General features: G+C 35.9%; 1 protein-coding gene across 2 annotated transcripts; it reads right to left on the bottom strand.

Moving 5' to 3' along the window:
• Window positions 1-15: 15 nt before the first annotated feature.
• On the bottom strand, window positions 16-23,709 carry LOC306870147 (max dimerization protein 1-like). 2 transcript variants are annotated; one of them, XM_079417252.1, is made up of 6 exons: window positions 22,732-23,709; window positions 22,044-22,143; window positions 13,963-13,992; window positions 8,206-8,320; window positions 6,753-6,912; window positions 16-1,692 (listed from the first exon to the last, which is right to left on the bottom strand). In XM_079417252.1, exons 1-6 carry the CDS (start codon window positions 22,796-22,798, stop codon window positions 1,499-1,501), a joined length of 666 nt encoding a protein of 221 aa, XP_079273378.1. In that variant the 5' UTR covers window positions 22,799-23,709; the 3' UTR covers window positions 16-1,498. The 2 variants fall into 2 exon arrangements, with proteins under 2 accessions (XP_079273378.1, XP_079273379.1); XM_079417253.1 differs by having other exon boundaries at window positions 1,387-1,689.
• Between the last annotated feature and the right edge of the window lie 116 nt (window positions 23,710-23,825).

Genomic DNA, 23,825 nt, shown 5'->3' with positions numbered 1-23,825 from the left:
GAAATACGATGTGATCAAATATAAATACTTTATTCATATATGTAGATATCTCTCTTTTTCTGTGAACTATATACAGATCATGACTACATTTAGTTGAAATAGCTGGGTGGCAGGAATCAAGTGCTGCAGCCACACACACACACACACACACACACACACACACACACAGCAGGTAATCTGAAGCTTTGTCCATGCATTGACGCAAACCTCTGCTCTGTCGTGGAATGTGCTTCTAGAAGCGCCCTAGGGCCGAACAGTCGAGAGAAAAGACAGCAGACAAATAATGCATCACACACACCAAAAACGCCACTGTCCTTAGAGAGAGAGAGGAAGAGATACCTGAGATCCACCCCGTTTCACAAACACAACCCTTCCCTAACTCATGCTGCAAACGCTTCATCTCTTCACCCACCGGATGCAGTAGGTGGCATTAAAAAAAGAGAGATTTTCTCTTGCACCTTTGAGTCCAGCTGAGGGGTGTATTGCTACCCGCCCTGATGATTTCACACAACATGAGTATTAACGAGAAAAAAGGAAATAACATCGTGTAGATAGGTTTTTTGTTTTTGTACACACCACTAAAGTAGCTGCAGTCCCTTCAGAGAGACGGTTTAGGGAACGAAACGAGAGCACAGCACATCTTTGACCAGTATGGTAGAAGTAGCCCTTTCGCTTTCCAAAATCCAGTCCTCGGTTATTACGCAGGACGAGAGTAAAAAAAGGCCACTCCTACGGACGTCTTCGGCATCTACACTACCAGTATCAAGTTTTTGAACAGTAAGATTTTTGATGTTTTTTAAAGAAGTCTCTTCTGCTCACCAAGCCTGCTTTTATTTGATCTGAAGTGAAGCAAAAGCAGTAATATTGTGAAATATTTTTACTATTTAATAAATGTTTGTTGATCAGTAAATCAGTATATTATTATGATTTCTGAAGATCATGTGACACTGAAGACTGGAGTAATGATGATGAAAATACAGCTGCAGATCACAGAAATACATTACAGTTTAACACATATTCACATAGAAAGTGGTTATTTTAAATAGTAAAAATATTTCAAAATATTACTGCTTTTGCTGTACTTCACATCAAATAAATGCAGGCTTGGTGAGCAGAAGAGAATTCTTTAAAAAAACATTAAAAATCTTACTGTTGAAACTTTTGTGCAAAGTAGGTCAGGTGACCCAGCCCTGCGTCCGGACGGTTCTGAGAGACAGAGGCAGTGTGTGTGATACGGTGCACATTCTTCATCTGGCTGTGAGGTCTTTAAGGGTCTTTCTCCAGGATGGTGGGATGGCAGCGAAGGCAAATGACCGGGATGATCTGACTGGACGAAGGCGGTGAGGTCAGTGAGGTCTGGTCATCCAATACTTCCTCCTCTCGACCGGAGCAAGAGCACGAGCTTCTGGATCAGAACAGCGGTCAAGTATGAGAGGAGAAGCTGTGGCTGGAGGTGAAGGTTGGAGTGGTGGAGATGAACCCGGGGTGATCTGTGCTCTTATAGACTGCAGGCCAGCGCAGGGCTCTTGTCCTGAGAGTTAGCAAGTCGGAGGAGACTGGCGCTGGAATAGCCTTCATCGCTGCAGCTGCTGCGCAAACTTCCCCGCTCGTCCGAGTCGCTCACGCTGCTCATGCTCCACTCCAGGTCTCCCAGAAGATAGTCTGTTCCTTCCACATCAACATCCACCTCTTCTGTGAAGCAAACATGAAGAGAAAGGGTTAGGGCTGTTTGGAGGCTATTCATCTGATGCTACTGTCTGCAGAGCATCCGAGTCAAAATTGTACAAAAACTGAGAAAAATTACGAATAACTGTAATTAAATCTTTTACTTTACAGACCTAATATCACAGATGCAAACAAATACGGGGAAAAAAGGTGAGAACCGGGGGCATGTTTCACATATTTGTTTTACATGCTCATTTGTAGTTACTTTAAGGTATTTTTTTAAATATTTTTATTACCTTATATGTCAAATGCAAATCTCATAGGTGACCTATTTTGATCTCATAAAAGTGAGTTTGGAGTTCTAAAGGTGAGGAGTTTGCATCTATGCAATATGTTAGTATACTGTAAATCACATTGAGAGAAAAGCACATTTACATTTCATTTAGCGGACACTTTTATCCAAAGCGACTTACATATCAGGACAATGAAAGCAATCAAAACCAACAAAAGAGCAATAATATGCAAGTGCTGTGACAAGTCTCGGTTAGTCTGACACAGTGCACGTATTAAGTTATTCAATTTTTTTATTACATATATATATATATATATATATATATATAATAGAGTGCAATAGAGAATAGAGAGTGCAAGTGTTAGAGGGTCGTGTTTTTTTCTTACAAACAAAACAACAAACAAAAAGAAATGGATAAAATAGAATTAGAATAGAGAGTGCTAGAGGTACAGGGTCACTAAAGGATACAAACTATCTGCCAAAAAACTAAACTAGGGCAGCAACAACACACTGACAGAAAGTCATATACAAATTTCATTGTCAATTACTGTGACGTCACTATATAATAGTGGAAAAAATGTATTTACAAAGACGTTGAACGTCAAGCACAAGAAAATTTCATTTTAGATATTATTTTATATTATAAAATCACAAAATGTATGTATTATAGGGATGTGCATCTATAATACATACATCTATAATACATACATTTTGTGCACTGACAGTGCAGTGTGATCAAATTTCAATTCGATTCCACACAATGCAATTATGCAAATATGTTAGAAACGATGCATCATGGTACAAATGCCAATTTGCAGCCAATGCACACTTTTTTAAAATCGATGCATCGAATCATAAACTTATATGCCGATGCACCGATGCAAATTAGTGAATCTTACCATCGCTAATGCAATATATTCTTACAACTGTTTGGCACATATTCCCTCTCTATCCTTCTTAGGTCAGTAAACTCAAAACTGAAAAATGACGAAAAACTATGAAAAACTGTAAGATTAATCAACAAATGTCATTATTAGTAATGCCACCGTATTACAGTGGGAAAATACATTTCTGTGGAAAACACATTTTCAAAGGCATTGAAATCCAAGCCTGAGATCATTTTTTGTTAACATTATATAATATAATTTACTTATTAATTAATATAATTATTATTTTTTAAATTATATTTATCACACACACACACACACACACATATATACACATATATACATACATTTACAAAAAAAAAAAATGATATATACACATTTACACTTAAATTTGAATTCAGTTTTACACTTTAATTTTTAAAGATTTTATTTATTTTCATAATTTATAATTTAGCGATTTATTGGTCGAAGTTGTTTTTCATAAAATACAGAAAATTAAATGAGGCTTCTTGTTCATTTAATCCAAATAATAACCAATAGGTTGATCGATTATAGCAATAATTGTTATGCAGCTTTAGACTAAATGTAAAGGTAAAACACAAGACATTGGCAAACCACCTAAACCACAGAGGTGATGAGGTTTACACTGCAAACAAGCGGTGCGACACAACAAACAAGATCGATCACGTTCTAATCGATGCAGCCGTCACCAGTGCACACTTAAGAGTCAGCTTTGTTGATAAAGAGAGAGTGAGCTGTTTTTATTCTGACATGCGTCATTCCGCTTCATCTGTATTAACATCATCTACCAAATGTTCCTTGATAATTATTGTCTTTTGTTATATACTATATGCACATGCTGCATTTGTTTCTTTAATATAAAAAAAAATCTATTCACATGCACGGAATTTATCATTGTAATTGTAAGAACTTGTTTCCGATCAACTGTTATTTATGTTATAGCATTTTCATGTGCATTTTGAAGAGTGCTACATTTAGTCATTCTGGCCCATTATCTCCATGGCAACATTCCAATTTAGGTGTTAAAGCATTCATCATGCTGCAGTCTGTCTGCGTGCCATCTGTTTGTAGGACTGGCCACAGCATATACAAAACAAACTCCTCGAGACAATCATTTGTCTCGTTTCTGGGAAAAAGCATGTGATCATCAAACCTCCACCGTGTGTCTGCAAGCGAACCTGAATCTTGTGCATTTCTGATTCCAGGTAGAAGCATTACCACTAAAAAACCTTTTAGAAGCAAGGGCTTCTGGGTATTTTTAAAGAGTTCTTAGAAGCCTCACAAAAGGATCTTACATATTTGCCCTTGTTGTGTTCGAGTTAAATAATGCACACATGGCAGCGTGACAAATGCATGAAAACGAGTCCTGAGAAGTGTTTTGTGAAATTATTACAATAAAGAACTACATCGTTTCTGTTTAATGTGCACTAAATGAGCAGTACAGGTTTCGATGTGTTGCAAAAGCAAACAGTTCAGTTCCACTGTTTGTTCTCTTGCTTTACATTCACATCCATCCACATTTGTTTGACTTTCTGTCACTTTTCCCATCAGTATTTGTGTGCTTTGTTATTAAAACTAATATTTTACAATTAACTTGCATTTACATTTAAATCCAGACTAAAACACAACTGTTTATCTGTGCATTTCCTACTGATCGCACTCCACCTCATTCTATGAATTCATCTCTTTTATTTTCATTTGTTTTCAGAACATCTCGTTACACTTTATTTTAAGGTGTCCTTGTTACAGTGTAATTATACATTTAAGTACTGAGTAATATTAATTCAATACATGCACTTACTATATGGTTAGGGTTAGGGTTTGGCGTAGGGTTACTTGCATGCAATTATGCATCATTTATTGTTATAATAGTGAGCACATGTAACGTGTAACAAGAACATCTTAAAATAAAGTGTTAAACATTTTAAATACATTTTTATTTTGTACTTTTTATTGTTACATTCATTAGTTAAGCATTTGTTACTTTTTATTTCTTATGCATCTGTTACACTGGATAACTACCACAAAGGAAAAATGTCCAAATGCTTTAAATTACATACTTATATCTAATGTTAATGTAATAATGATGATGTTTTTATTTACACGAACACACGTGCCTATAATTCAGCCTAGGACCATCATGTAAGCCCTCACGTGACGTTGAATCCTCTCAAAAGTAAATCTTACAGTCTTTCAAAGGCTGTTTTCACACTTGGATTGAATCTTTGGCCCAAACTAGAGATTCACAAATCAAATTCATAGGCTACTCTGGGATTAAATATGTTTACCAGTCCAAACTGTTAACCATTACGCTACCAAAACCCATTCATTAATGCATGTCTCTGGCTCTGCGACAGTTTAAATATATTTCTGTCAGTTTCATTAATACAAACAGTGGAGAGAAATGTGGGAACTGTCATCAGCTTGACACACATCACCTGTTTTACATCCATAGCTCTAAGTAATGAAGCACACATGCTAAACCATGTGTTACCTACTACCTTTTGACCTTTTTGACCATTCTATCTTATTGAGGCAATTGGAGGAGTATGTTGGAATTAGGGGAACAGCCTTAATCTGGTTTTCATCCTATTTTAAGGGGAGATATTTTTCTGTAGCTATTGCGAATTGTACCTCTGTCAATGCTGCATGTACATGTGGGGTACCACAGGGCTCCGTTTTAGGCCCTGTTTTGTTCTCCCTCTTCTTCCTCTAGCTAAGAGATTTCGTAAGCTTCATATCGCATTCAATTTTTATGCAGATGATATACAGCTTTATCTTCCAATGAAACCAGATGAGAATATATCTTTATTAAAGTACTGCTGTTTGTATACAAATCTATGGCAGGTTTGGCACCATCTTACCTGTCTGATCTCCTCTCGTACTATGAGACTAACAGGCCTTTAAGCTTATCAAATACTTTACTGGTCTGCAATAATAAATGTATAATATTTTATATGTGTGATTTTACCTTTGTCATAAATTTGTGATCTGTTTTATATTGTTATTTGTTTTATGTATTTATAAAAAATTTTGTGCAGCACTTTGGTCGACTAAAGTGGCGTTATTAAAGGGATAGTTCACCCAAAAATACAAATTCTGTCATTAATTACTCACCCTCATGTCGTTCCAAACTCGTAAGACCTTCGTTCATCTTCGGAACACAAATTAAGATATTTTTGATGAACTCCGAGAGCGATCAAGGCTCAAAAATGTAATAATGAAATCCTTAAAACAAATCATGTGAAATCAGTGGTTCAACCGTAATTTTTCGAAGCTCCGAGAATACTTTTTGTGCGTAAAGAAAACAAAAATAACAACTTCATTCAACAATTCGTCTCCTCCGCATCACCCTATAGCACCATTTTGGAGAGTATCACATACGTAAACAATGTATGCAACGTATTTACGCGGATACGTTGTTTACGTTCAGATCAAAGCGTAAACAAGGTAAACAGCGTATCCGCGTATGGTGCTGCTGACACAGAACAGCATATGTTGTTTACATATGTGATACTCTCCAAAATGGCGCTATAGGGTGACGCGGAGGAGATGAATTGTTGCATAAAGACGCTATTTTTGTTTTCTTTGCGCACAAAAAGTATTCTCGTAGCTTCGCAAAATTACTGTTGAACCACTGATGTCACATGGACTATTTTAACAATGTCCTTGCTACGTTTCTGGACCTTGATCGTGATAGGATCCTTGCTGTCTATGGAGGGTCAGAGAGCTCTCCAAATTCATCAAAAATATATTAATTTGTGTTTCCAAAGATGAACAAAGATCTTACGAATTTGGAACGACATGAGGGTGATTTTTGGGTGAACTATCTCTTTAAATGTGCTATATAAATCAATAAAACTAAATGTTATCTAAGACTGGTATACCTTGGTCGGAGTCAGATTTGTCTGAAGAGATGGTGGAGCCCATGCTGTCCATGCGTGTGCGCTCCACACCGAGCTGCTCCAGGCGTCTGCGCAGGTGTCTCTGTTCTCTCTGCAGCTGGTCTATAGTGTGCTGGGCCTTCCTCTCACTATCCTCCAACCTCTACAAGACACACATGGCTTCAAAGTCTGTATGTTTCGATCAAATACATGCAGCCTTGAGGATAAGAGACTTCTTTTTGAAAAACATCATACCGACCCAAATCATTTGAACAGTATTGTATGTAGGGCTGGGCGATTTTTCCAATTTTATCGATTAATTCTAATTTAATGTTTGGCCACGATGAATCATGATTTTAAATAGAAATATTACCAAACGTTAGAATTAGACACTTTGACAATATGACCATGATAACAGTAAAGAGAAAATAACAATCCGCATGTTGGTGTACGTGATTAACCACTCTGTGAAGGACCATAAGTAGAATATAGCACCAGGCGCCGTTCACACAGAATGCACTTTTGTGTTTACAAAGATGCAACGCAGGCAGTGGAATAGGAAAAAATGCAAGAAGATGGGAGTGAACTTGTCTTAACTTGAGCGCTGCATTTTTATAAAGCCGTATCATGCATAAGACGTGAGCGCAAGAGTGAAATGCGTCCATGTTTACATAGAACAAACAATGGAAAAGCAGCGCAATCTAATAAAAAAACCTGTGATGAACTACTACTGTATGTCTGATATTTCATGTTTGCATCATGATGACCGGCTGAAAGCTGCTGTTCGTTGTTTTTACAGAACATTTATAGTTAATAGTCTACTGGTGTTATACCTTCAGTCATTTTGAATTACCTTGAATTCTGAGATTTTTTTTAAAGCATTTTCCTTATTTATGAACATATAATATGTATAAGACAAGTTTGTACTAATATATAGTTGTAGTTCATGCATCTTTCCATCTGCAAAGATATTTAACAAGTGATTTGTTTAACATCATGTTGAGAGCTTCATGTGTGCTGCACTCGGAATAGAATTTTCTTTAACTAGAGGGTTAATAACGAAAGAGTTACTTGAATCATGTTGTAGTTACATTTTGTAGTTGACTAGTTAAAAATGTAAAAATCGAGTATCGGTCAAACGTTCTGAAAAAAATCGAGAATTTATTTATTTGGCCATATCGCCCAGCCCTAACTATGCATCAGGTTTCTTAAACTAATGAACTATACATCTTTGTGTAAGAGCTGTTTTTTGTGATTATTATTATTTATAAATTTAATTAAGCATTGGGGGTTTAAGCCCACAGGAGGTTTCGATTACACCGTGCCTAATAACACCACTTAACCGCGGTAAAATCACAGTAAACTCTTCTTGTGACTTACTGCTTTAATATCAGATCACTGCATCGTTTTCATGCCACCAAACAATATTACCCACCAATGGGACGCTGGCACATACCTTGATGTGTTCCTTGGCCCTCATAAGGAGGCTGAGGGTTGTGTGCCGGTTTGAGTCTGGTCCTAAGGGCACCAGGGATTTTAAGTGCTCCAAACACAGCCGTAAATGTGCCCTCCTGGGAAGGAGATGAGGGGAAAAGAAGACGAGAGAGTGAGTCAGAAAAGCAGCAGCAGCAACATGAATCATAGAGATGAGAAGAATGCAACTACGATCTGTGAAGTTAACACATTTCAGTTCGTTCCTCACACAAAGGCGTAGTAAGAATATAGTGCATGAGTCACATTGAGCAGTTTTATTATACTTTTACGGTCCTTGTGTGCCATTCTTGAAGCTTTAAAGCTCTTTATAATTGCAAGAGGAAAAAAGAAGCACAAACAAGCTACAAGCTAATTTTTTTTTAAATAATATGAAATGTCAAACATGCCAATTAAAACAAAGCCCATGACTATAGGAAAAAAGCTGTAAAATACATCAAGACATCACTCCGAATCGAACACAAACATGCTATTCAGATAAGGATGGTTAAGCTGATCCTCCAAACACTACTCTAGCTTCCTCTGTCTCAGATGACCTGTTACGCAACCTGCCAGAAACTGCAGACAGCTTTGCTTTGCTGTGTATTTGTATGGAGGCGTGGGTCACAACCCAACTATTTTACAGCTGTGTTTGAACGTCTGTGTGTCACGAAGCACGCTCTCCCGAGAGATAAGTGTGTACGTGCTGTGGGCAGCTCTTTGTAAGCCACTATAGTTAAGTGTGCATTCATTTAAATATAGAGAATATAACAAGAGGGTGTAAAACGAAAGGAGTCATTTTGCCATATGCAAATGTTACGGTCATGCAAATTGGGAGATTATAAACACAGAACTGCTGAGAGACTATGCAGAAAGACGATGCGTAACTTAAAAAAATACTAAATACTAAAATACACACTAAAACAGCTACAATGTGGAAAAAAACTGTGCGGTCGCAAAAAATGAATGTTAATAATATTTTTAAGTATTTGCTAAAATAATTAATTAATTATTAATTATAATTTATTAAAATAAAATTATTATTTTTAAGATAAACTATTTGAAAGATCAATATTATATATATATTCATTAATTATTCATTATAATTTACTCAAATAAAATTATTATTCTTTATGATAAACTATTTGAAAAATCAATGTTATTTAATATATATATATATATATATATATATATATATATATATATATATATATATATATATATATATATATATATATATATACATACATACATATACACACACACACACACACACACACACAATGTTAAAATCAATGTTATATATATATATATATATATATATATATATATATATATATATACACAGTAATTATTAATTATAATTTACTAAAATAAATAAATGATTATTTAAGGAACTATTTAAAAAAAAAAAGTTTTATATATATATACACACACACACACACACACACACACACACAATCAACATCCACTGCTTGTCGTTTTCGTGCAGCGCAAGCTTAACTGGTCCTAAGGTCAGAATACTATTACATAACTTCAGAATCCGCCACCGAGGTGGTGACATAACCTGAGTGGCCTGGTGTTTGTTAAGCAAATACAGACTGCGTGTGCCATCTGACATTTCCACACCGAGTGCTGCTGTCTCAGTCGCAGTGCACTCAGATTCGTTTCGCTTTCTCATCTGCCTTTATACAGCTCTGTTCCAAAAATTAGGGTCTCGAAGATTTTTAAAAATGTATTTTATTAAGCAAGGATGCATTAAATTGAAAACTGAAAACTAGCTAAAAATGTGCTCATCCTTAGGCCAGCTAAGATTTGTTTCTTCATCAGGTTTGTAGAAATGTGTCTCTGCATCAGTGTCTCAGCAATGGATGCTCTGCAGTGAATGGGTGCCGTCAGAATGAGAGTCCAAACAGCTGATAAAAACATCACAATAATACACACCACTCCAGTCCATCAGTTAACGACTTCAGAAGTGAAAATCGGTGTGTTTGTAAGAAAACAAATCCATTATTCATCAGTGTTTTAACTTTAAACTGTTGCTTCAGGCAAAAATACCACAACATGATCCATAATAATGGTCATTCACATCAAATCCACCTTCGTATTTATTAAGAACTGTGCATATTTCTCTCATGATTCAGACCGGACAACTTTTTCATTGGAGTAAGCAATATGGACAGAGGACTCTTAATTATGTATTTGTTTCTTACAAACATGCAGCTTTTGTCTTCTCCAGATGTTAACTGATGGACTGGAGTGGTGTGGATTAATGTGATGTTTTTATCAGCTGTTTGGACTCTCATTCTGACGGCACCCATTCACTGCAGAGCAAGTGATGCTATGCAACATTATCTCCAAATCTGATGAAGAAACAAACTCATCTTAAAAATCCTCTCTCATTTTTGGGTAAACTATTCCTTTAAAGAATCCTGAAAAAAATGCATCACGGTTTCCACAAAAAGCATGGAGCAGCACAAATGTTTTCAACATTGATAATAATAATAAACGTTCATGTGCTCCAAATGAGTGTATCAGAATGATTTCTGAAGCATCAAGTGACACTGAAGACTGTATCATTACAGGAACCAATTACATTTCAAAATCTATTAATTAACCCTTGTGCGACCTTTTAGACATTTTTGTCCCTTTCAGTTTTTTTTTTTTTTTTTTTTTTAAATCACTTTGCCTGTGTAATTGTCAACTGCATAAATTTTGGCTCAGGTGTGTATTTTTATTGGAATTTTACTATTTCACCCCCATTTCCTTTAATAAATCTATTTTGCACTAGGTACACAAAATAGTTCCTCTAAGGACCTTTTAGACAAAAATGTCCCCATTGAATCTGCTATTTTTAACCACAAGTGATATTTAACTGTAAAATGATGCAATTTTTGTTAATAGGCTTTCATTCTGTTGGCAAGGCTTTAAAATTTAATTTTTCTTACAATTTTTTACCAGATGGTGCCATTATTTCTGGCATCTAACGGGGAAAATTTGGAACTTCGCCCAAACAAAATCTTACTGAAAGCTCATTTTTAGAGATATCAACCTCACATTTGGAACACAACTTGTTTAGATTTATGGCTTTGGTTTTCTAGCAGGATTAGAGTTCAACATGTTTCATAAAATATATATTTTATATAAAATATCATCCATAAATCATTTTCATAACTTTTACTTTGGTTTCACTTTTTAAACTTTTTTTTACTTCAACAATAATCTGCTATGGGTCTTCTTTAAAATGAGACCAAACTTAAGTCTGTGCTCACAAGCTTCAAATTTTTATGACACTGACATTTTTGTCCACTATTGACCGATGTGTAAGTTTTTTAATTGATGCACAAGGGTTAAAATAGGAGACATTTGAATTAGTATTAATATTCTTGTTTTTGCTCCATTTTTAATCAAATAAATGCAGCCTTGCTGAGCAAAGAGACATCTTTTAAAAACATTTAAACAATCTTACTGACCCCAAATAGCAGTGTAAACAGAAGAGGTAATTCCACAACATGCCATGCATCTCTACAAATAAAGACCACCCGAGTTCTGCAGGACAGCGTGCATCTGCTCGACCATGATCCTTTAAACAGATCACCCTCTTCAAGCCATAAGACTTTTAGCATAAATCACCGTCCTCTGCCGGCCTTTGACCTCTGACCGCTAAGTAATTGTCTTAGCCCCACTGGAGAGCAGTACACACCGAGGCATGTGTGGAGCTCAGGTTACAAACAGGGCATGTGAAGTCCATCTGGAGAACAAACACATCGCCTCGCAGGCAAACCTGACCTGTGCTTCTGTTTGAGACGGTGTGTGTGTCTGCTGCTGCAGAAGTGTGTGTGTGTTCTCTTTGGCACCCATAAAAACAGCCTTTCGCTGCTCTGTGTGTGACATGTGGCCCATAACTGGTGCGGGGTGAAGGTGCATGCCATGTGTGACACTGAGGTCCCTGTTTCACACGATACAGGTGTGTGAGATTTCACAAGACAGCTATTCGCCCCAAAAGCTGGGTTTCTGGGGGGCATTTCAGGTAAGATTTCAACTTTCACAGCAGCTGTTTTATTTAAATGTCACAGTGCTAAACTATGAGCCAGGTACAAACAAAACCACTCTACTTTTTACAAACATTCAGCAATTTTGACCTAATTAATACACAAATAAAATAGAATAAAATCCTACCAAGTAAATGGGTTTGGTGTATTTGCTAGGCCACAGCAGCCTTGTTATATATATTTTTTGAGCCAAAGAGGTTCATGAATCATTACTACACAGCTGTGCTGTTTTCACATCAGACATGCTGCACATTTACTCAAATCTGCATCACAAATGCTCTCCCACACGAGTTGCTTTATGAATATCAGCCCTGGACTCCATTTTGAAACAAAAGCAGAGACACGAGGAGCCTCGCTTTCCTTCTTTGTCTGGATATTCCTCTAAACAGCAGATGAAAGCCGCTCTTCAGAGATGAATAGCAGATCAGTTGTCCGGAGCGCTGTGACCTCAGAGCTTTGCACGAGTTGCACGCAGACCGAGACGCACTTTGCTGAGCAAAGAATGGGAGAGGAGTGCGACTTAAGCTGAATGCATTGTTAGGAGTTTAAAAGAAGTCCAGACAGCCTGGTTTTGCTCAAAGCTGAGCCTGACAGCATGCACTATTTAATGCATTCAGCCGAGTTACCCAAACCATACAGCACTGGTGACGGAGATAATAAGCTGGTTCATTAGCAAGATTTTTCACCTTCGAAATTTAGAGAGGTTTATCTCTGGGTCACCGATGAACGGATACATCAGAGGATTGACTGACCTTAATACTCATCTCTGAGCGTTATCTGGCCGCTAGTGGACTCAAAATAACGGAGACCAGGCATTTGGTCACATTCCCTGCTCATGTAAATCTAAATCTAATCAGTAAGGATGTAATGAGGTATAATCCTGCAGGCTTACAGATAAGAACTAATTCCACAAAGGTTAAGGTTGTGCTCATAAGTTTGTATAATTGAAACAAAATAAGAGGGTTAATTGCATGTTATTTTTTATTTAGTACTGTCCTGAATAAGGGGGAAGTGGTGTGTGGCCAAGTATGGTGACCCATACTCAGAATTTGTGCTCTGCATTTAACCCATCCAAGTGTACACTCAGTAGTGAACATACACCCGGAGCAGTGGGCAGCATTTATGCTGCGGCGCCCGGGGAGCAGTTGGGGGTTTGGTGCCTTGCTCAAGGGCACCTCAGTCGTGGTATTGAGGGTGGAGATTGATATTCACTCCACCCACCTACAATCCCTGCCGGCCCGAGACTCGAACCCACGACCTTCAGGTTACAAGTCCGAGTCTCTATCCATTTGGCCACGACAATGCCCTATAATATAATAAGCTATTTAACATAACAGATATTAACATATACTCCGTTCAAAAGAATCTTAATACTATGCATCATTTCCTGGATGATCCACGACTGTTTTTATATTTTGTGATAGTTGAGTCTCTTGTTGGTTTCTGAGCAGTTCAACTGCCTGCTGTTCTTCAGAAAAATCCCCCAGCTCCTGCACTTCCTTTGGTTTTCCAGCATCTTCTGCACATTTGAACCTTTTCCAAAAGTGACTGTATGATTTGAGATCCATATTTTCGCACTGAGAACAACTGAGGAACTCATATACAACTATTACAAAAGGTGGAAACATTTACTGATGCTCAAGAAGGCAAGGGGTGTGTAAACTTATGAGCACAACTGTATATGCACATACCTGTTCTTCTCCATCTCGTTGTGCGTAGACCTGCAGAGACAGAAAGACAGAGATGTTATGGATCACTGTGCTTATTCTTTTTTAATAAACACTTACATTTATGCATTTGGCAGACGCTTTTATCCAAAGCAAGTTTATGTATCAGTTTATGCATTTATGCAAATCGAACCCATGATCTTGGCGTTGCGACCTCTACGCTTTACTGTTAAAGTTAGAGGAATAATAGTTAAATGTAAAATATGATACTCGTTCACCCTCATGTCATTCCAAACCTGTATGCATTTACATTTAGTCATTTAGCAGACACTTTTATCCAAAGCGAATATTTATTTTATTTTTTGTTCCATTTATTTATGGAACAAAAAAACAAGATATTTTGAAGAACGTTAAGAACCAAACAGTTTTGGATCCCAATAGCTATGTTTCCATCCACCTATTTTTATGTGCATTTCAAGATTCATAATAAAAAAAAAAAAAAAAAAACGCTGGATGGAAACGCCAAGACGGTACCGGTACCCAACGGTACTTTACTCTCTGTGTAATAACAAAAACATTTATTTCACTGAAATAAATAAATTTCAACATTTTGAACAATAGGGCCCTACAATTTTTTATATATTTTTTTTCTTCCAGAAATTCTTGTGTTTTATTTTTTCTGATAATCAAATGAAGGCATGAAACATTTATTTTTAATCAAATGAAAAATAAACCCTTTTATTTTTTGGCAAACAAGCAGAGGTTTACTGTTAAAATTAATACATGGTAGAAAAATTGTGTGAATATTCCTTTTTTAAAAAGTTTTAATAATAATTGTATTATTTTCTACAATTAAGTGGTCAATGTGGTTGTAATAATAATTTTTATTTTTTAATTGTTTTATTTATATTTGACAGTAAATATATAAAGACGTACATGAAAGTAACACAAGAGTAATATATTTTTCAAGATATATACTGTATGAGTGTATTTATATATACACAATAAATATACACACATATGTAAGCAAAAACATTTTTGAATGTGATTAATCGCGATTAATAGTTTGACAGCACTATTAAAAATAATAATATTTTTAAAGTAATTTTTTATTATTAAAATAATAAAAGTATATAATTATATTACATATTATTTAAGCGTTCTCTCACATACATGATCAACAAAGAAAATATTTTACAAATAAATTCACCAATTTTTAATGTAATTAAAAAAAAAGACAAGCCAATTAATACATTTTAGAGAGAAAAAAAATCAAATATGACCCTGCAGCACAAAATCAGTCATCAGTAGCACAGGTATATTTGTAGCAATAGCCAACAATACATTATATGGATCACAATTATACATTTCTCTTTTATGACAAAAATCATTAGGATATTAAGATCATGTTCCATGAAGATATTTAGTAAATTTCCTACTGTAATTATATGAAAACTTAATTTTTGATTAGTAATATGCATTGCTAAGAACTTCATTTGAACAACTTTAAAGGAGATTTTCTCAATATTTAGATTTTTTTGCTCCCTCAGATTCCAGATTTTCTAATAGTTGTATCTCAGACAAATATTGTCCGATCATAACAAACCATACATCAATGGAAAGATTATTTATTCAGCTTAAAAATGACCCTTATGACTGGTTTTGTGGTACAGGGTCACATATTATATTAATATAAATATTTTTTTTGGGGACTCTTGGCACTGAAATGTTTAAAAGCCCTGAACTAATCAACAAGCTACGACTCCAACATCAGCTCCTTGTTCTGAAAGACACACAGAGACTGTCCTGTGTCACTGCTGATATGAATGTTCAGTACAAAGGTGAACTGCTGTGTGTGTGTGTGTGTGTGTGTGTGTGTGTGTGTGTGAAAGCTGCACAGGAACAAACTCTAAAACAGCAGAGGGGTTTTACGGCTTGTTTAGTGGATGCAGGAGCTGCCAAAATGCTAATTGCAAATGTCCCCTGTCCTCTCTGTGTGTGTCTCTCTCGCTATGTTCGTAAAACACCCTCGACCTCGCTTAGCAACAGTAACTAGAAACACAAGCCGTCAGTGGGGGGTAGAGAACGAAGGATCGCTTCAGAGAGGCCAATTCTAGATCAACAGAGAAGTGAAAGAGAAGCAGAGCAGAAGAGGGCAGGAGAAAAGATGAGGGAAAACAAGAACTCATCTTGCTTTCGCTGCCTTTAATAAGCTTGCGCTGACAAAAAGAGATCATATTCAGTGCACATTAATGCTAACAAACTACCAATGGGAGGATGTTTACTGTAAAGCTGATATAAAGACACCCAGCTCTATATCAAGCCGATGTAAAGCTGCTTTGACACAATTTGCATCGTTAAAAGCACTATACAAATAATACTGACTTGACTTGAACACAAGACCATTAATTTGAAAATTAAATCTTTTGCAACATTATAACTAGTGCTGTCAAACGTCTATATTTATATTCATATAATCTATATTATAAACAAATATATAACATAACATATTTTTCAGAAATGCATGTGAGTGTGTGTATATACACATAATAAATATACACAGTACACATATATTATGTAAACAAAAACCTTTATTTTGGATGCAATTAATTGTTTGACAGCATTAGTCTTAACTGTCATGCTTGATCAATTTAATAATCCTTGCTGAATAAAAGTACTAATAAAAATACAAAATCAAAAATGAAATGCATGAAATCAACGTTATGTTATTTCAACAAAAAACACTTGCAAATCACATTAATTATGATTTCCATAGTAAAACCGGGGCAGTATTTCAATATGGCAGCAACTCGACACACTTCTCTAATCAAATCAGTGGACTGGAACTCAATATAACGTGCATTTGCATAAATGCCCAAAACTTTGAATGCTACCGGTGCAAGAGACTACATGATGAGCGCTAGAGCAAACGAAGAAGCTGTAGAGAGTAAAGTGTCATCTTCCTCACATTCATCCATCCTTCAAACTGACCCCAGGACCCCGTCTGCAGTAAACCTTGCTCTAAAAATACCTCTGAGAAGATATCTTCTCATGCCAGCGTCTCACAATCCCTGCACTCCTTAAACTTGCCTTTTAGGAACAACGTCAAACACCTCATCACAGCTAACGTTTATGGCCCTTGGTTACATTTAGCAGGATTATGACACATCATTTTCATATCTAAGGATTACATGTTCTTTGGAAAGACATATTTAGTGTTTTATTGGCTGGAAATGTAAAACAATGGGAAAACATACTGAATTCTCATCCCTCAGCCGTTAGAGCCACATTAAATACATTATTATTGTTAGCGAATACTAAAAACATTCTGTTAACTGAAATACAAATAAAATATAAATATAAAGTAAAATTGGAAAAAATGCCTTTGCAACTAAATGAAATAAGCACCAAAATCACCATCTGGAAACAAAAACAAATACTAAATTGAAAATAAACTAATTTGACAACTCCCGCTCTCAAACGATTAATCGCATCCAAAATAAGTTTTTGTTGACATAATATATGCGTGTACTGTGTATATTTATTATGCATTTATAAATACACACACGTGCATGTATATATTTAAACATTTTAATTTTATATATTAAATATATATTATATGAATATATTTATATTTAGTCATATAGCAGACGCTTTTATCCAAAGCGACTTACAAATGAGGACAATATAAAGAAAGCAATATATATATATGTTAATACCTCTAAATATTTTCAAAACATATACCATATGTGTATTTATAACAATAAATATACACAGTACACACACATATGTAAACAAAAGCTTTTATTTAGGATGTGATTAATCGTTTGATAGCACTAACAAAATCACATAGGAAAATTGCTTAAACTAAAATGAAAAAGAAAGCAGTAATAATGCTAAATATTATAATTTGAAATGTAATTTCTTCCTGCGACAACAAAGCTGAATTTATCATCATCATCAGCGTCACATGATCCTTCAGAAATCATGCAGATTTTATCAATGCTGAAATTGCTGCTTAGTATTTTTGTGGAAACTGTGATAATATTTTCAAGACATCAATAGAAAGGTCAAAAAACAGCATTCAAATGAAAATATATAAATACAAGCGGCCTCTGAAATAACCTGTCGAAGGTCTATTATTGCTTTGAATATTTTGAGACTGGCTGATGAACTTATAATCAAGCTTCCTAACATTAGCGCGCCTACACAAACAGATCAGCTGATCATCTCACTCGGAGGCGGATGCCGGAGACATAACAGCCTACAGCTCAGTGTACAGCCAGACCACCTGCTCCAACACATAAAAGAGCAGAGCGGTCTCCTACAGCATGTCTAGAGTCCCATTAGCTGCACACACATCCAGCTCAAAGGCATACCGCTCTATTACACGCAGAGTTGAGGAGTAACTAGTTACATGTAGGGGTGGGCGATAAGGAAAACGTATCATATCACGATTTTATCACGATTCTTTGTCATGTTGGTTTTACTATTTTGTCTGCGCAGTACAGCCAAACTAATGTCCCTGTTATAAAGACAAAGCCTTTCAAGGTAACACAATATAAAAAAGACATTATTTAGGCCAAAGTGGGCGAAGATCAAAATCTGTCATTATTTTATCTTTCTTATTAAAAAATAAGAACAAAGATACACATTACAAATACACATAATATACACATATAAAACAAACAGTGCTTTATTTTCAGGTACAATAGGTGTATTTAGAATTTAATATAAAAATAATATAATATTAATAATATAAAACATTTATATAAAAAAAAAAAACTATATTAAAATTTATTAAAGTTTAACGTTAAAGGAATAGTTAAAAGTAAATATTCTGTCATCTGTCTCTCAATTCTGTCATAATGTTTTATTTTTATACCATCATTTACTCAAAAGTTGTTTTAAGCCTGAATGAGTTTCTTTCTTCTGCTGAACATAAATGCTATTTTGAAGAAGGTGGAAAACCAAACAGTTGCTGGTCCTCAGTGACTTCCACAGGAGTGTTCTTTCCTATCAAAGTCAATGTGGACCAGCAACTGATTGGTTACCCTCATTCTTCAAAATATCTTCTTTTGGGTTCAGCACAAGAAATTAATAGAGGTTTGGGAAACATGTGAGTGAGTAAATAATGACAGAAATTAAATTTTAGGGTGAACTATCCCTTTAATGACAGTCGACAGCATGTTTAGTGTCCTGTCCCTTTAAGAGCTGCACGCATCTAATATACAGACACTCATCTGTTTCTCTCTTAACTATTTACTTTCATTTTAGAGATAACCAACTGAGTCTGTATGTAAACCTTGTGTGTTTTGACAGTATTAGCGCAAAAGATAAGTTAGTTGAGTAATCAGGCGCTGTTAGACAGGCTTTTTAGTGTGCTTCAGGTGTATGCGCTCAGAACAAGCGCGTGAATTAAACATTTAACCAGCAAGGCTTGTGTGCAAATAATGTACTTTTGCGATCGCGAATAAGTGCAGTGTCCTGTCAGAGTAACTCTACTGCTGTATGTGGTATTGTACAGTATATAGAGACGGAGACCAGAACTGTGTTTGATATAATGTGTGCTGTAGCACGATACTACGATATTTCTTCAAAAGCAGATCGTGGAGACATTTTTATCATCCACGATCAAAAATCATCATATCGCACACCCCTAGTTACATGTTACAGAATTATTAGAAAATAATATATATATATATATACATATATATATAAATAAATAAATAAATACACACACATACATGCATATTTATTTATTCATTTTTCATGCATGCATATATTTTACAAATATTTACATGTATTTAATTTATATTAATATAATTTATGTTATAAATAAATATATTTAATACATAAACATAATATTTTTTTAAATATATACATGCATGTGTGTGTATTTATACATAATAAATATACACAGAACACACATATATTATGTAAACAAATCTTTTAATTTGGATGCGATTAATGGTATGACGGCGCTAATTTTAAGGTGTCCTTGTTACACGTTACATGTTACATACTATTGTAATAACAATAAATTACGCATAACTACATGCAACTAACTCTAAACCAAAACCTAATCCTAACCCTAACCATATAGTACATTAATATTACTCAGTACTTAAAAGTATAATTACACTGTAACAAGGACACCTTAAAATAAAGTGTCACCCAGAATAAAAGTAACTGTAATCTGTTAAAATGTGTCATTAAATTACAGTTTCTTATGAAAATGTTAATGATTACAAAAGGGGTTACATTTGAATATTTTCACACACATACATAATTTATTTCTTTCCCAAATTGCATTGACTGCTCTAAAATATGAGACACCAATGTTTTAGGACACCGAATAGTACACATGCTTATCTGTTTTATTTATATTTGTCTGAGATGCAACTATTAGAAAATCTGGAATCTGAGGGAGCAAAAAAATCTAAATATTGAGAAAATCTCCTTTAAAGTTGTTCAAATGAAGTTCTTAGCAATGCATATTACTAATCAAAAATTAAGTTTTGATATATTTACTGTAGGAAATTTACTAAATATCTTCATGTAACATGATCTTAATATCCTAATGATTTTTGTCATAAAAGAGAAATGTATAATTTTGATCCATACAATGTATTGTTGTCTATTGCTACAGATATACCTGTGTTACTCTTGACTGCTTTTGTGCTCCAGGGTCATATTTAGGTTAATGTGTATGCTTTATTTTTTAAGATTTAGTCTTTTTTCCCAAGGGATTGTTAGATGCCAGTGTTTCCAGTCATAGTTATACAAAGATTCACAGCTATTAAACAATATCTTGTTATAATTTTAAATCTGTAGAACAATCTCAAAGTAAAAAGAGGTGCTAAAGTCTGATTTTGTGGTGGCTGTGCTTTTGAAAGTCAGAGAAATCAGTGTTGAGTTCTACTGTAAGGTTAACCCTGCCTGCTTTACATGCTTCAACACGATTAACAGTTTTGTTAGAAATTTAGAAAAGCAATCAGTTACATTAATAAAGTAACTGAAATAGTTACACTACTTACTACATTTTAAATAGAGTAACTTGTAATCTGTAACCTATTACATTTCCAAAGTAACCTTCCCAACACACAACATTAGTAGTGCACAGAGAATGGCTTAAAATACGGCATCAGCGCACACATTCACACAGGAACGAGAGAAGAACCCATGGATGCTGCTGTGTGCATTAGCCCACATACAGTGTGAATATAAGCAAGAGGTAGGAGTCATATATATATATATAATGGATGCAGGAGAAGAGGAGAGGGGGAGGAGAAGAAGACACCGCTCTCGATCCGTCAGAAAACAGGAAAGCTGGAGGGAAAGATGACCTACATATAATAAAGGGTTTCACAAACACACACTCGAACGTATGCATATATGGCATCCCAAGCTCCGTCATCAGATGCACACTCGACTGAATCACTTTCCATTCTCCATGCAGCGTGAATGGACGGGAGAGCCGTCTAATGAGTCAGCCGGAGAGATGTGAGGAGTTAATGCAGCGCAGAAACACAAAAACATTTCATGCATCATGCATTAACACCAGCGCTGGATGTAGGTTACTTGCATATTCAGAAGCTGTGTGATTCTCATGCATTTGGTGCACTGACACTTCTTGCATCTTTTTAAGGTATGCTTAAGTTCAGCCGGAATAGGATCAAGATACTAACCCACTGCTATTGTTAGAAGAAGTGTAAACATGCAATATGCAAATAAAATATCACAGATGTTGCAAGACATCTCATCCTATCCATAGTAGTAGTTGTTGATTAATACAGGCTATAAGAACAATGGAGGGGAGTTAAACCAGTATAAAAGAGCAATTTCTTCAAACATTTATTTGAATGTGTTTCTGTACAAACCAAGCAGAAGCACCTGCTGCTGAAATCAATCTTGTCTTTGGTTTTTCATGTCAAGCCATCGTAGATTGGTTGGTGTTTTCATGGCGATTAACAAGTTAAAATACTACAAAACAGCCTTTTTAAAAATTTGCTTTGGATAAAAACTCTAATGCATTCAGGATTGACTCTGTTTGTAATTTCTTCACGAGATTTTCCGTTATCGCAGAAACTAGATGGAAGTACCTGCTGCTGCAATTTTTCTTGCTTTTGATTTTTCGCTTCAATCCATCCCTCTCTTTGTTGCTGGTGAAGGGTAACATGGAGGCATAGCCGTGCTCCGCTTCTGCAAAGACAAACAGAGGCATTTAGAAGCTCATTAGACCACAAAGCACACCGGCTACCTGAAAATCAAAGCCATTGATTACAAACATTGACCGTCTATTCTAAAACCTGGGATGCCGTACGTTAAAATCAACCCATTTCTTGACAAAAGTCTTGCTTTTGGGTCAATGATGTCATCTGAACTGGAGTAAACCCAATAGCCAGAACCACAACAGATAGATGGGAGGGGGGTGCACCAGGAATCCCTCCACTGTAAACCAACAGCAATGCATTGCAATTCCTCATTTGCACACAAACACGCCATCATGCATCATTAAAACAATATATCTATGCCATATGCGCTTGTGTTTCATCCCCAGAGGGGGTCAGGGACACATTAGTGTGTGTGTGCTGGTCAGAACAGAGTCTCTAAAGTGCTCACTTCTCCAAATGTCATCACAACAGAAAAAACACCGTGCATATCATGCATGCTCCCAATTAATATCAGGTCACAGCAAAATTATTTAGCTTTACAGCAGACCCCTAGCAACAGTGTCAGGATTAATTTGCATGCAAAATATAATTTTCATATGTCGTAATACGTCTTTACCTCTTTCTCTTCGATCGAGATATTCAGCTGCTTCGATCAGCATCTGCAGTTTCTCAATAGCCGTCATTTCAGCAATAAACAGATTAAAAAACGACAACAAACAAGCAGCAGCCTTTCGCTCCTTCAAGCTTCTTCCTCCTCCAGAAAGATCCACTTTGATACACAATATTTCTCGTGAAAGGCAGCGAGGGAGATGTTTAGATCTGGGCTTGTGTTGATATTAGAGAAAACCAGAAATGCACGGAGAGTATCTAAACACGCTGGTTTCCAAAGAGCTGGAGGATAAAATCGAATACAAATGTCCCTCAGCTGCCAAGAAGTAACTAGTTAACGAGTCCTGTTCATATTAAAGGAGATTTTGGACATTAACACGAGACGAACAACCAAAACACGTCCTGTTTGGCCCAATCTGGCAACCCTTCCAGAAAGCGTGTAAGTGTCTTTTATAGCTGAGCTGTCACACAGATTTAGTTCTGTACTTGCTCAAGTTTAGGCTCTGATACTGACAGCAAACGCTGTTAACTAGAGAGCATCTGGAGAAGCTGAAATACTGTATTGACAGCTCCGTCTGATCGATGTGAGGAAGGCACGGGTTGCCAGATTGGCACACAGAAAAACTACATTTAAGCAGCTGCTGATATTATTGAGCTGTGCTGCTTGCTATTTGGAAAACAAACAGAAAATAAAAATATTAAAAAATTCTTGATTGGTCGTCGAAAAGATGCGTTAAAAATAGGCTTTAAAATAAAACACACGGCCTCCAAAAGTCCAAAGAATCGCTGGTTTCGATATTTCAAGCGTGACAGACGATCTGGCTGCTTATTAAACCGCTCGAGCTGCACATGCTAAACTGTGGCTGTGTGCAACTGAAGAAAAATGAATCAAACAGCAGAAAAGCACGCAGCTAGCGAAAGCATAACGTCGTTGAGCAGCAGATGAGATGTTTGCTAGCTGCTGTCATGTTACTGTACGCCTGTCAGGGGCTTGGGAGAAGCTGCCATCCTATTGGATGGACTCTACAGGAAGCGGGCTTCTCATTGGATGCGTTCGCTGTCAATCTGCCAGACCGTGTCTAGAACGGACCAATAGCTGAA

The sequence above is a fragment of the Barbus barbus genome, assembly GCF_936440315.1.
Source record: "Barbus barbus genome assembly, chromosome: 5".
Lineage (NCBI taxonomy): Eukaryota > Metazoa > Chordata > Actinopteri > Cypriniformes > Cyprinidae > Barbus > Barbus barbus.
This window is presented reverse-complemented; position numbering and strand designations above follow the sequence as displayed.